Raw genomic sequence first — 14,454 nt, forward strand, 5'->3', positions numbered from 1 at the left:
AAAGAGAACCTTAGTGTTGAAGCAATGAACGACAATCTTGTGGGCATCATTAAGGAGTGTGCAATGGAAGTCGGTGGTAACTCCGTTAGGCAGGATACCAGCAAACTATCGCAGGAGACGAAAGATCTGATCAAGAAACGCCAATGTATGAAAGCATCTAACCCTACAGCTAGAATAGAACTGGCAGAACTTTCGAAGTTAATCAACAAGCGTAAGACAGCTGACATAAGGAAGTATAATATGGATAGAATTGAACATGCTCTCAGGAGCGGAGGAAGCCTAAAAACAGTGAAGAAGAAACTAGGAATTGGCAAGAATCAGATGTATGCGTTAAGAGACAAAGCCGGCAATATCATTACTAATATGGATGAGATAGTTCAAGTGGCTGAGGAGTTCTATAGAGATTTATACAGTACCAGTGGCACCCACGACGATAATGGAAGAGAAAATAGTCTAGAGGAATTCGAAATCCCGAAGGTCACGCCGGAAGAAGTAAAGAAAGCCTTAGGAGATATGCAAAGGGGGAAGGCAGCTGGGGAGGATCAGGTAACAGCAGATTTGTTGAAGGATGGTGGACAGATTGTTCTAGAGAAACTGGCCACCCTGTATACGCAGTGCCTCATGACCTCGAGCGTACCGGAATCTTGGAAGAACGCTAACATAATCCTAATCCATAAGAAAGGGGACGCCAAAGACTTGAAAAATTATAGACCAATCAGCTTACTGTCCGTTGCCTACAAAGTATTTACTAAGGTAATTGCAAATAGAATCAGGAACACCTTAGACTTCTGTCAACCAAAGGACCAGGCAGGATTCCGTAAAGGCTACTCAACAATAGACCATATTCACACTATCAATCAAGTGATAGAGAAATGTGCAGAATATAACCAACCCTTATATATAGCTTTCATTGATTACGAGAAAGCGTTTGATTCAGTCGAAACCTCAGCAGTCATGGAGGCATTACGGAATCAGGGTGTAGATGAGCCATATGTAAAAATACTGGAAGATATCTATAGCGGCTCCACAGCCACCGTAGTCCTCCATAAAGCAAGCAACAAAATCCCAATAAAGAAAGGCGTCAGGCAGGGAGATACGATATCTCCAATGCTATTCACAGCGTGTTTACAGGAGGTATTCAGAGACCTGGATTGGGAAGAATTGGGGATAAAAGTTAATGGAGAATACCTTAGTAACTTGCGATTCGCTGATGATATTGCCTTGCTTAGCAACTCAGGGGACCAATTGCAATGCATGCTCACAGACCTGGAGAGGCAAAGCAGAAGAGTGGGTCTAAAAATTAATATGCAGAAAACTAAAGTAATGCTTAACAGTCTCGGGAGAGAACAGCAATTTACAATAGGCAGCGAGGCACTGGAAGTCGTAAGGGAATACATCTACTTAGGGCAGGTAGTGACGGCGGATCCGGATCATGAGACGGAAATAATCATAAGAATAAGAATGGGCTGGAGTGCGTTTGGCAGGCATTCCCAAATCATGAACAGCAGGTTGCCGTTATCCCTCAAGAGAAAAGTATATAATAGCTGTGTCTTACCAGTACTCACCTACGGGGCAGAAACCTGGAGGCTTACGAAAAGGGTTCTACTCAAATTGAGGACGACACAACGAGCTATGGAAAGGAGAATGATAGGTGTAACGTTAAGGGATAAGAAAAGAGCAGATTGGGTGAGGGAACAAACGCGAGTTGATGACATCTTAGTTGAAATCAAGAAAAAGAAATGGGCATGGGCAGGACATGTAATGAGGAGGGAAGATAACCGATGGTCATTAAGGGTTACGGACTGGATCCCAAGGGAAGGGAAGCGTAGCAGGGGGCGGCAGAAAGTTAGGTGGGCGGATGAGATTAAGAAGTTTGCAGGGACGGCATGGCCACAATTAGTACATGACCGGGGTTGTTGGAGAAGTATGGGAGAGGCCTTTGCCCTGCAGTGGGCGTAACTAGGCTGATGATGATGATGATGATGAGTTCTGCGGAAACCCGCAAGGTGGAGAGAAGTAATGAATAAAGGGAAAATCAGACATCCACCCGTTCGTAGCATTGCTACGAACGGGCTACGGGTTACGGGCTACGGGTTACGGGCTACGGGCTACGGGAACGGGCTACATCCACCCGTTCGGAGCAATTGATACGAACGGGTGGATGTCTGATTTTCCCTTTATTCATATATATATATATATATATATATATATATATATATATTTGTGTGTGTGTTTTGTGTTAGCACAAATACAATAGCTTTGTAGGAAGAAATTCTTAGCGGTGAAGAACATTACAGGGGGGGGGGGGCTACAGTGCGAGGTAGCTGAATTAGTAAATAACAGTTAACAGTAGTATCAGTGCGATTAGCACAATCACTGAAATGGAGCGGGTAAGTGCTGGAAGTAGCTCCACATAAATGAAATGCAAGCGAAGATACTTGAACTGTGGCCGTGCGCGTCACTGGCGCGAAAATTCCCAGATGTTGATCAATCGCAATCTGTGTGACTACTTATAGACTTGGTGCGCTCTCGTGTATGAGTGCAACATGCGTCCTTTCTTTCACATTCTTTCTCTCTTCCCTTTCTAATCTTGCCCGTGTGCAGAGTCGTAAACCAGACTGGTTAACCTCCTTGCCCTTCCTCTCACCTCACTTTCTCATTAACAAACACCAGCTATGAGACATTAGTTCCCAAGGCTCTTGCGTAATACGTTGCCATTCATCGCAACGCCTTCCTCCAATGATTCCCTAAAAGAAAGAGAGACTACGTGTAAATTCATCCTATTTAGTTACTGAATACAAGGAAGAGCATATCAAATTTGTGCCTAGTCTCGGTATCCCTATTAAGCGGACCTATCTTTAGCACGAACAAGTTTCAAATCGGTAATCGGAGCACCTCCTCTAATGCTGCTAATTAAAAGCATTATCACGAAAGTTTGATTAACTAAAGCAATAATTTTCAATTACATGACAATTGCTGATGTCCAGCAGCAACGTTAAGGAGCTAATATCGTATTCTTGTTTTGGATCCTCTCCATTTTACTGCATATATAGGATGCAGTTGTCGCCTGAAGCATATGTACTATAAAAGTGGCACAAGCAACGTGGGACCAGCCAGGACTGCTCCCAGTAGTCACCGAGTCCTGCTGAGTTATTAATCGCCTCAGAAATCTCGGTGGGAGACCACAACATCAACATGGGTGGCGAGAAAATTGAGCCTGTTTGTCCAAGCAGCTGGGCCACGTTTTGGCTCTAATGTTCGGTCATCTATGCCTCGCGTATGCGTACCGCTTCGGAGTTAGTCGATTAAGTTTCGCGATACGCAGCCATCCGGTACGGCTCATTCCGAACTCAAGGGCAGACGTGGCCAGAGTATCAGGAAAGGCAGAGGCACGGTCTTTCATAATAAAATGCTCGAGTTGAAAACGACAAGAAAACTCACAGGAAAGTAGGCATGTCAGAAATTAATGGAAAGCGTTCATAAGCTATGGGCAGGGTCCCCAGAGCATTAACACTGTTCGCGATGGCCAGTGGAAAGATGCGGGGGGCGAAGAAAAAGTAAACGTCCCTCGTGTCTTAGGTAATTCCTATGCTTCGCTGCCTTATCCATGGCCAGATCGATTTAATACTTCAAGCAGCCGCCTTTGTCCATTGAGGCGTGTCACTTCAAGGACGCTATAGCAAGGGCATATTGAGGTTATTAGTCTTAGAAAGGAGACTTGAAACTTTTAGACTGTGGCAACACAGGGTGTCCTAGCTAACATCAGACACTATCTCCCCCTTCCACTCTCTTTCTCTTTTTATCCCCCTTAACTCTTCCCGCTCTGTAGAGTAGCCAACCGGAACTGCCTCTGGTTAACCTCCCTGCCTTTCTATGCATCCTTCTCTCTCTCTCTCTTGTTTTTGTTTGACTTGATATAATATTTCCTTTTCCTAATAAGAAAAGTGATTAGGACACAAAAATTGTGTTAATGGCGGAAGAGGACACATAGTCGAGTATCGTATAGGTTTGCTAATAGTGTGTTGCACCAGATTGTTTTTAAAGCTTCGCAGGCGTTACCAGGGACATGGCGCTTTATTACTCGCGCCGCCGAGAGAGAGGAAAGATGCGCTGATTGATGGCTTCTCGATGAATTCCTGCATGTCGAATTGATGGATTCTTTGGAATGCCTATTACGCTCCTAATTTACTACGATTCATGCACTGCATCCGAGGTGTATATACACTGAAGTGAATCTAGCAACGGGAAATGATGTGAGTGCTCTCAATGCTACAGAAAAATTGAAATTGGCGTTAGCTTTGGAAACGCAACTGCTGTGGTGAAATTTTAGGAACGTCTCTTTTTCATTGGCGCACAAAAACACAGCACATCTCTCCCTAGTTTATTTCCTTCTATTACGAGTTCAGTATAGTGCAATTAGGTCCCAAGGTCCTAAGAAGCTTAAAGTTCGCGGAAAAGCAATATAATCGTGACCGGCAGTTTCGTCAAACATCAAGTGCACACGTAACAAATCTAGTGACGCTGTTCTTTTCAGCTCAATCACAGAGCCACAACAATAAACTGCATTTCAAATATCAATTCGAAATACTGCCACATCTGCCCCACTCGCGAAGCGCCAGTAGCGTGCTGAGAAAGAGGGAACAAATGTAAACGTGTTTCTGACCACTGTACACATTAAGACGTGTGCATTCCCCACTCTCTCAACTCAATGTTAAGTAAACAATAAAAGAAAGAGAAAAATTAGGAAAGCACGCTAGCTTTTATGACCCTGCGTAGCTTGTACCTGTCGCGAAACTTGTCTACACGCCACAAGCCACAGTAAGACCCCTTTAATCAGGTTTCGCCACAGCTCTATATATGCCTAAAAACAACTTTTTTTTGTACACTAAAGGTACACCTACGGCCAGAAAAGCAAACCCAAGGCCGAATAAATTTATTTCACGATGAGTCCACCACTGCTGCGGCTTTCTTTGTGTGCATATCTGTGAAGTCTTGCAGTTCTGTTGACATATGCGCATCTCATGAAATAAATCAGCATGGGATGGCCAAACTTGGTTTTACAATGATACACCCGGTTCTCTGCACCTTGTAGCAGATTGCACTTTGTGCAGCGGTGTGACGTAAAACGCGGGGATAAAGCATCTCTATTGCGAGTTAGATTGCAATCCAGGATTGCCCGTCTCTGTCTTCGCTTCTGATGTAATCTACTGTGTACCCAGGAACAGAAAGCATCGATCAGCTCTCAAGCACTCTTATTTGGCTCGGTAACAATTAAAGGTACCACCAGAACAAAAGCTTGCTGAGTTGGTTCGCAGTCTGCGTAACTTTGTGCTTCTTGTGCCCATGTGTATACCTAAGTTACGTTGTTTTTAAATGCGAAAAAATTGGAACTTTGCCAGAAAGCGACTTCGTTGAGGTGCACCGCCCTGTGATACTGAAAGCGTGGCAGGAGCAACAACTTTCGGTGGTACGTGGCCCGTCATGGAGAAAGCAGTATTCGTGACCGCAATACATTAGGGCCTTAAAAATCAAGGGTGCAAAAATGTGGCTGAAAACGAACCACTCAAGAAGGATAAGAGCGAAGCGGACTATTTTCGAAAAGTGCGGTGGCGTTCGACAGACCTCGAACGCTCGGACGGCGCACAAAATCCTGATAGCTGCTTGAGGTATACCGGTGCGAATTCGTAATGAAGCGCACCACACGTGTTGTAGGGGCTCTTAATGCGGTTCAGATTGTCACTTTGTTATTTTATAAATGTTTGCATTTTTGTCGCATGTACTGCTTCTCAAATGATCATGGCATAGAACTTAGGGTTTTTTTTTTTTAATGAAAGCTCGCAGGAAGCAAAATTCTTGGCAGCAGCTGGAACGCAGCACTTAAGTTCCCTCGCAGAGTGACTCATTTAAAAGAAAGATGGCTGAAATGTGAGAACGTGAAGAAAGATGACCTTGTGAATTAATAAAGAAGATTTGGTTTGACCTTCGACTTGCTTACGTGCTAATGTGCTAGGTCTTCGCGAGCGTAGGGTCCTGGACTAGTATCGGATAAATGGGTTTACCGAATAAGAACAGAAGCCAGGGTACACAATGTTTGTTTTCGCAATCTGTCGCCATCAAAATGTGGTTTCACCGACCGCAAGTCCAATCCGCCAAGCCATGATTAAGCGAAATCCCTGTATTTTCATCGTCACGTAGCTCGCTACTCTGTTAGCAGAGAGAGAGCGGGAATGGAAAGTAGAGGAGGTTACCAGAACGGGAAATCCGCTTTGCTAGACAGCGAGATGGAGGACTGGGAGGTAGAAAGAAGAAAATATAGAAATACAGAAAGATCCTGTGCTCTGTTAATTGAGTAGGTGCATGAATACTTACCTATCTAATATGGTATCATAGTGTCTTACCAAAACACTTGATTCGCCACACATTTCGATCACTCATAACTGTTTGCACATTTCTCGACGCTGGTATAAATTGCTGTGGCAGTGACAAAACGAGGATGTCGCATCCCATGTTAGGAATTACGTGAGCAAGCTGGAATGACTCAATTTTTCTTTCTTTTCTGACGCTCCTGTATTTACAATATTGTGACTATCTTTGCATTTGCTCTAAATAAATTTGCTAGGCTCTCCCTCTTCTTTAACACGGAAGAACCTCGAGAGCGCTATACACACACACACACACACACACAAACACACACACACACACACACACATATATATATATATATATATATATATATTATAGTACAAAAGGTAAGCGTCGGCCTGAATCTAAGTTCTGACCAGCTACTCAGCATTGGTAAACGTAAATGGGAGTAAAGAGAGAAATGGAGGAAAGTAGTGATGATGAGGGCGAAAACGGTGGTGAATAAGCTTGAACACCGAAAAGGTTTATAAGGTCACAAATCCAGACCACTCTCTTGCAAGGATTTCTGAGAGCCTTTAGAACATCAAACCCACGTGAAGGGTCCCGATCTAGGTCCCAATAAAATCCTTTTAGACAAATGTTGATTTATGAAATTGGCCAAACGCTCTACTAGTTATTCTCATTGCAGAGCATATCGCAGGCAGACAAATATCATGTGTCTTATTGGAGCGGCTCTATCACATTTCTCGCAATTTGTACAAGTAAAACCTCTTTGATGTACCTAACTACTTGGATTCCCTTCGTTTCAAGTTCTCTTTGTGTACTTTGCACTCCATGTTCGAAGCCGCTTTTTGTGGTTCACAAAAGGCATTCGAGGCTTAAAAATGGTACACGCACACGTTGACACGCGAACATGCACGTTTAGTTTATTCTTCATCCCTGTAGCCTCACGAGCGCCTTCACTGGTCCCTGAATGACACCCGTGGCGTAAGGCACAAGCGGTCCGTGGGCCGGCACGAAGTATTCCAACGCGTAGCGACCTTCGTGCGCCGTTCGGTCCGGCTTGCGCTTCTCGAAGAGCGCGGGCGATGCCAGCAAGGGCTGGATGTAGGGCATTCCGCGGTGGAAGTTGAGCACAGCCACGACGCGTAGCGGAGGCGGGAGGACTCCCGGCTGTCGACGAGCAGCCACCGCTTGCGCAGGGGTGGCGCCTTTCCGGTTTTTGCCGACAGATGCCGCTGAAAGAGCCAACGCGGACACGTAGCCGTTGCAAATACTTCCTCGGCCTCGCGAGCGTGAGCGCTGAGCCATTACTGCGCAGAGGTTCGCTAACTTCCGTGAGGTGGACAGCGAAGCGATTGTGTTTTCTGCTTTCGTGAGGCATTTTAATATATTGATATAGGACGACTTATGTTGCAAAGCTCGACTTAGTTACTAACGAAGGAACGCTTTCCAAAATGACTTTAGACTTAAATGTTGCTGCCTGGCGTTCGTGAAGAAGTACAGAGATTTCTGCGACAGGACTTTTTGAATCCCGTCCCCATCTCACATGAAGGCGACGGCTGGAAGCGGGAACCGCGTGATCAGGGCCATCGAAGCATTTCGGTGGGGACGAAATGAAAAAAAAAAATAATAAAACGCCGATGTGCCGTACGTTGTGGGCACGTTAAAGAACCCCTGGCGGTCAAAAATTATCCCGGGGCGCCCACTACGGCGTGCCTCTAAATCAAATGGTTGTTTTGGCTCGTAATACCCAAGAATTCAATTCAGTATCTTTGCTTGCATTCTGTACCTAAACATAGGCGCCAGTGACAAAAAGCTCTATCGAGAGTTTGAAGAACGCGCAGAACCTAACTGTCGGAAAACTCACTGCCTCAAGTGAGGCAATCATTCAATTATTCTCAAGGTTAGAACCTTTCTTTACTATCCATTACAATGGCTTAATTCTTAGGAAATGACCAAGAAGAAATTAATGAGCTGATCAGAATATTTTTGCCAATATTTTGCACTGAATCAAATTCTTGACGACCAGTGGCATATCTTGCCAGAGCTGCCCGCTTCATTGCTTCGAGGAACCTATCTGTCCAAACATGATAAAAGCGATTATAACGGGCGCCCGGCAAGCAATAAGCAATGTCTTCGTTCTATCAGCAGGCAACATTTGTATAATTTATGATTGGTCATATTTGTTTTTGTTCATATATCTCTAGACAATGAAGTGTTTTATTACTGTAGGGACAATTAACGATTTAATAAAAGCTACCCCCCGGGCTGGACTAAATGAGAATAACATCTGTGTGCAGACTTCTGCTACTAATATCTCACCTTTGTTTCATCCCTGCTGGCTTTTTCTTCTTTGGTGATGCAGTTTAGTGACGGTGTCAAAGTATTGCTCATTTGTATACCTAAGTTCAAGATGTATTACCATTTGGCTATTCTTGTGAACGTCAAAGGACCATCCATGAAATGATGGTCCTTTGATTCATACCTTTAGAAGGTATGAGGTCATACCTCATACCTTTTCCTAAACATTAGAAGTACTCACCTAGTTCAATTAGAACACCTTGGAAAACTAGGAAATCTTTCTGAAATACATTCCGAGGACGGTTGACTTAATAGCCTCATTTACTTTTTCACGATGGATTATTGACGAGCACCTTACTCTAGGATAAACGGCTATCCAATAAAGTTCTAGTATTCATTTATTCTTTCGATATTAAGATTGGAATCTTATGCCTGAGATATCACATTAGAATCTAACAGCCTTCATGTACAGTCCTCAAAGGTAAAAGAATATTAGAAGGGAAAATTTTCATTGCCAGTTTGCGCGCTTACCTAACCATATTTTCTCGAGGAATCCAAACATGTACAAAATAGGAGACGGTGGTGGGTATTGCCACAGCGCCAGTAACATTTCAAGCAGATTCATCTGCCAGCTTTCTACAAAAAGTAGAAAAAGAGTGCTGACCTTTGCTATTATTTGTGCATCTAATAAAGCTTGCCAAAATCATTTAGCCCCGTTTTAGGGGAATTAGAAGTACGTTTCAAAGGAAGTAAAATTTGCATTTTTTTTAATCATTCCACCATCCATAGCTTAAGGGAGCTCAGTACTAAAAACGAGGCCCATCAGAAAAAGAAAAGAAAAGAGTAACGACATACAAGTTTCTGGCTCGAAGAAACATGAGAAAATCGAAAAAGTCTTGCATTAGTGCATGTCCAGCAGACTTCCTTCCCTTGACATCTGATATTACATACGTTCACAATCTAAGTGTTGTGTAACAAGGTTGGCTTAATGTTGGCACCGTTAGCAGATTCATTTGAGAAGAAACCTGTGCTTTATTCAAGGTAGCTTCCTCAAAAAGGACGCAGGGATGTGAACGCGACGCTAGGAAAGGAGGAACGGGTCTGAGGTAGGGTTAGGAACGGGTTTAGATTTGGGTGATAGACGCTGAGAAGATTGAAAAGAAAAAAAGAACAGATAGTTGGCTTCAACTCCGCTTTTATTCTAGTCATTTTCGTAATGCCCGACACGGAGTTCCAAGCTTAAATATCACTGCGACGGCCTTCGGCATTTCAGGTGCATACCCGCTTTTGGTCAAACCTGCAGACCTTCTAGACTTACAAGATGCCCATGCGAGACGAACAACGTCCGCGTATACGTTTGTACGGTGAAAAAAAAAACAGTCTCGACACTCGCAGCCTGCGCAAGTCCGAAGCGTACGAACCATTAGAATACCGGCTATCGAACGACCGTACCACCTTTTTTGGGCAACAGCAGACGCGCAGGAGCGGGTTCGTCGACTGAAGCTTGTTCGGTCGTCTGGGCTCCGTCTTCCTCGCTAGACTTTTCTTCCTCGGGCTTTGGTTCCTCCCTCTCAGGGTTAGGCTCTTCTGGCTTCGGTTCCTCTGTTGCTGGCTCCTCCGGGGCCGGCTCTTCAGGCTTTGGCTCCTCCGGGGCCGGTTCCTCCGGCTTTGGCTCTTCGGGTGCCGGTGCTTCTGGCTTTGGCTCTTCCGGTGCCGGCTCTTCTGGCTTTGGGGCTTCCGGTGCCGGCTCTTCTGGCTTCGGTGCTTCCGGTTTCGGCTCCTCCGGGTTCGGTGCCCCGTCTGGAACGCCCATCCTGGGCGTCTCCCCACCAGGCATGGGACCCTCGTCTTCCCGGCCGCCTTCGTCTGGTGTCGGTACCGGCCCACCGTTCCCGTTGGTACCTCGACCACCCCCGGCATTACACAGCGTGCATTCCGGGCCCGACGGTATCGGAGCGCCACCTGGGTGTGGTGCTCCGTCCGGCCTCGGGTAGGCTGCGGGCGGGATGCTGATTCCTGGTCCGCTGTCAGGAATCACGCCCGGTACCCCGGGAAAGTGCGGCGGGTAAACGGGCACGTTGCCCGGATGGTGGCCGGGTATCGAACCAGGAACCGAGGGCTTTCCGGCAGGATGAGGTGCGTGACCTATGACGAACACCGGCGTGTGCACGACATGTGGGTGCCCGAACGGTATGTGGCCGAAGTAGGCCGGGTAAGGGACGAAGACTTTCCCGGGTACCGCATGCGAGTAAGGATTCACGTGCTGAATGATGTAGGCTTGCGCCGCTGACATCACGGCCAAGAGAACAGCGATTTCGAGCTGGAAAGAAAAATAATTGCAATGAAGTTTCACATATCACAAACAATCGTCATATCGAAACTTGTCTGTATCTGACGCTCCAAAAGCGATCCGAACGTTAGCGTAAAAAATAAAACAAGCACGATTACAATAAAAGAACGTAGACAGCTGACGGTGGGCAGTAGTGATGCCGTAGTGATGTGTGGGAAAAACAGCATTACCGGCCCGAGACAAATTTCGCAGAACCATGGCTATGGACTGCGGTTATATATATAAAAAAAGCTGCGGACAATTATGTAAGGGCCCATTAAAATGACGTGTTTTTTCCTGAACGTTTTCGCCTATGACGTCAATTTTTTACTACTAAGACAACTCCAGCCATTGCAGTAACACACGCGGTCAGTTTGCTACCTGGAAAACGACCAGCATGTCCAGAAAACCAAACCGTTTTCGCGGCCTAAGTATCCTCAATAAATTTTCAGTATTTGTGTGCCTACAACGCGCGCCAATTCTCAATCGTTGCTATAAGAGAGAGAGAGAGAGAGAGAGACGAAACTTTAATGTCCACTGGTGTGGGCTGCGAGCCCGGGCCAGTTTTTCTGATTATTAAGCGAATACCAAAAGATATTGCTGAAAGCGTCAGGGCGCCAGCTAACTTGCTCACACTGTTCGTTCTGCTTTAGCGCTAGCTTGGCACTTAATAAATATCTGATTGGCAGAGCCAGACAACCGATGACACACAACAAAAGTGCTGAGCTTGTGGATAAAACTACAACAACGTATCGGAGACACCTAGTTCACCATCAGACAGGTGGCCTAGCATGAAGTATAAATCTTAGACCTAGGGTATGCACCATAGATAAAATAGAAAAAAAACTAATAATTTCAATAACATGCCATAGTAACTGAGGAAAATAATTTCATGCCGAAGCATCGACCATCTCGAGGATGTGGAACTTGCATGAAGGCCCATTAGCTATCACCTAATGGGGCTTCATGCCGAAAGACAACGGCCTGCTTGTAGGCAAACGCAAACGCGGTTATATATTCAGAGTAATACATGACGGCCTCTATCGCTACATTCCTACATGCCAGCTCATATCAATGCAAATCGAGCTAAGAAGCGCGAACGAGCATAGCGGGCTTGTCTTACGTCGTTTTCATCCAACGGTCCTCGCTGCGACGCAACTTCTCAAGACAAAAGTGGGCGCTCTCTCGTTTCTCCCGAAACCTAGGTGCTCGAATGTCAATATATCTTCTGCAAGTTCACAATAAACGTGTCGTTCAAAGCTCACACGATTTCCTTTACTTTTGCCGCATGCACACTGCCAGCTCGGGCACACTAAGTTCCCGATTCGCAGCGCGGAAGGGCGCGGCTCCGCTGCAACACTCCTCAAAGACGCATAGACTCATCACGCTCTCACCTTGTCCATGGCAGCTGAAGATGTCACGCAACACGACGGGGTGCGACGAGCGTTAAGACGAGACGCCGCGCGAGAAAGACGTCGCCAACTGTCGTCGAGAGCCAGGAAACCTGGCGCTGAATACTCCTCGCCAACAGACGCACCACGTGCAACACACACACACACCGCCGGAAGAAGACAACACGTATCAACCAATTTTCCCCCCGGACGGAGCCTCGCCTCGCGATATTTATAAGGTGCACGTGTGAGGGGGATCTCGCCGGGCTGCTGGAGGGGGGCGCGGCTACGGCACGAAAGCCGACACGCACGCGGTTTTCCTTTTATTTATTTTTTTCTTTCCTCTCTTGCTGAGGTTCGCTTGTTTGCTTCGTTCCGCTACCTGTGTTTCCCCCCCTCCCCCAGTGCCCGTTTAGCGAAGCCCCGTAACGAAGAATTAAGTTTCTCGCCGACATTTGCCCAAGCAGCGCGTTCGCAAGGTCACCTTTTTCTAGAGCTGGTCCAATGCGTTAAACCTGCGACACAGACGCGCGGGGCACTCATGCAAAGAAGCGTGCTCACTCCGTGTCCCCCCCCCCCCCCCCCCACACACACACTCGCGATTCGGCCACTCCCTCTCCTACGGCCACGTTCTTTATTTCTTCTAATTCCCAAACGCCGGGTTAATTCCCGGAAAAAAGAAAACACTGAGTAAAAGAAAGAAAGCTAGAGGGAACGATGAGAGTCATTATCCGCGAACAGGCTGGTTTTCCCCCTTCCTTGGGACGATGGAGCCAATGAGTGCGCTTTGATTAGCGTCCCTCGCCCACACCTGGCTGCCTCCTCGCGACAGGCCCCAGATACGTCACGTTCCGGCTTAGTTCAATTGCCCGCGTACCGTCCGGTCGCGTATTTCGCAAGCTCATAGCCAAGCTCTACAGTGCGAGCTGTAATCCGTCCATCTAACGGCACGGCATGTAGTGCTAATCGGCGTCGTGTAGCTAGGTTACGTTATTAAGGCCCGCTGCGCTGGCACTGCGTAACCTCGGCGGGTTTAACCCCCCACCCAGATTGCCGGTCCGTGACTCTGCTTGACCGACGAGACGAGAGCAGGAAGAAAGCATGCTTAGCTATAGCGCCACACGCGTGCCAAAGAGCGATTGCTTGCAATTCATTTATGCGGCGATAAAATATAACTGTCGGCCTATAATCTTCTCCGCGGTCTCTCGAGGGGTGTGTGCCAGCAACATTCCGAGAAACTAACGCGCAGAAGACGAAAGCATCTTGCAAGAAAATTGCGGCCATTGGTGTAGTTAAGAACGAGCTTGTCTCGTGCATCATTTCAGCGGGGACATTTCAAGCGTTAAACCCTTTCACATCGCGCGCATCTCTCTTCCCGCTTAACCACCTTGCACATTGCCAAACAGCAGCTCCTTTTCAAGCTTAAGTACCGCCTTCTGTTTATTTTCAAACAAAAGTAAATTTTTCTACTTTGTTTTCGTTCTTTAGATCAGTTCCGCTCGACGGAGGCACTTAATTGTGCCTAAAGTTAGCGATGAAGGCGAAGAGGCATAAAGGGACGATTGCTGACGAATGCAAAGGCGAAGGACAAACCACAATCACAGACTTTATAATGATAGGTGAGGCCGGTATTGCATACTCTAGTGAAACTTGTTCAGCTCTACAGCCTTTAGAGAAAAGTTGCTTTCATCACTATTCTTTAATATAAGAAGTACCGTGGGCCAATCGCCACGTGATGGGAAGTCGCGCACTGCAGTAAGAATAGGAAAGAAAACTATGGCAAAGATTGCGGTTTTAGTTTAACTAATACCCAAGTAACCCTGACATAGTATCACTTTTATTTCACTCAACAGCAAGATTTATAGCTTTCCAGATATCATCTCTAACCGAAGGATGTCGTAAACGCCGATGAGAAAGAAACGCAAACACGCACGCACGCACGCACGCACGCACGCACGCACGCACGCACGCACGCACGCACGCACACACACACACACACACACACACACACACACACACACACACACACACACACACACACACACACACACAAACACACAAACACAC

The 14,454-nt window shown here is 46.4% G+C and overlaps 1 protein-coding gene across 1 annotated transcript; it reads right to left on the bottom strand.

Annotated features, from left to right (window-relative positions):
• Positions 1-9,845: 9,845 nt before the first annotated feature.
• Positions 9,846-12,604, bottom strand: LOC142585264 (uncharacterized). The gene is made up of 2 exons (XM_075695885.1): positions 12,391-12,604; positions 9,846-10,987 (listed from the first exon to the last, which is right to left on the bottom strand). The coding sequence occupies exons 1-2, from the start codon at positions 12,397-12,399 to the stop codon at positions 10,103-10,105; spliced, it is 894 nt and encodes a 297-aa protein (XP_075552000.1). The 5' UTR covers positions 12,400-12,604; the 3' UTR covers positions 9,846-10,102.
• Positions 12,605-14,454: the final 1,850 nt, after the last annotated feature.

This window comes from Dermacentor variabilis, chromosome 6, assembly GCF_050947875.1.
Source record: "Dermacentor variabilis isolate Ectoservices chromosome 6, ASM5094787v1, whole genome shotgun sequence".
In the NCBI taxonomy this organism is placed as follows: domain Eukaryota; kingdom Metazoa; phylum Arthropoda; class Arachnida; order Ixodida; family Ixodidae; genus Dermacentor; species Dermacentor variabilis.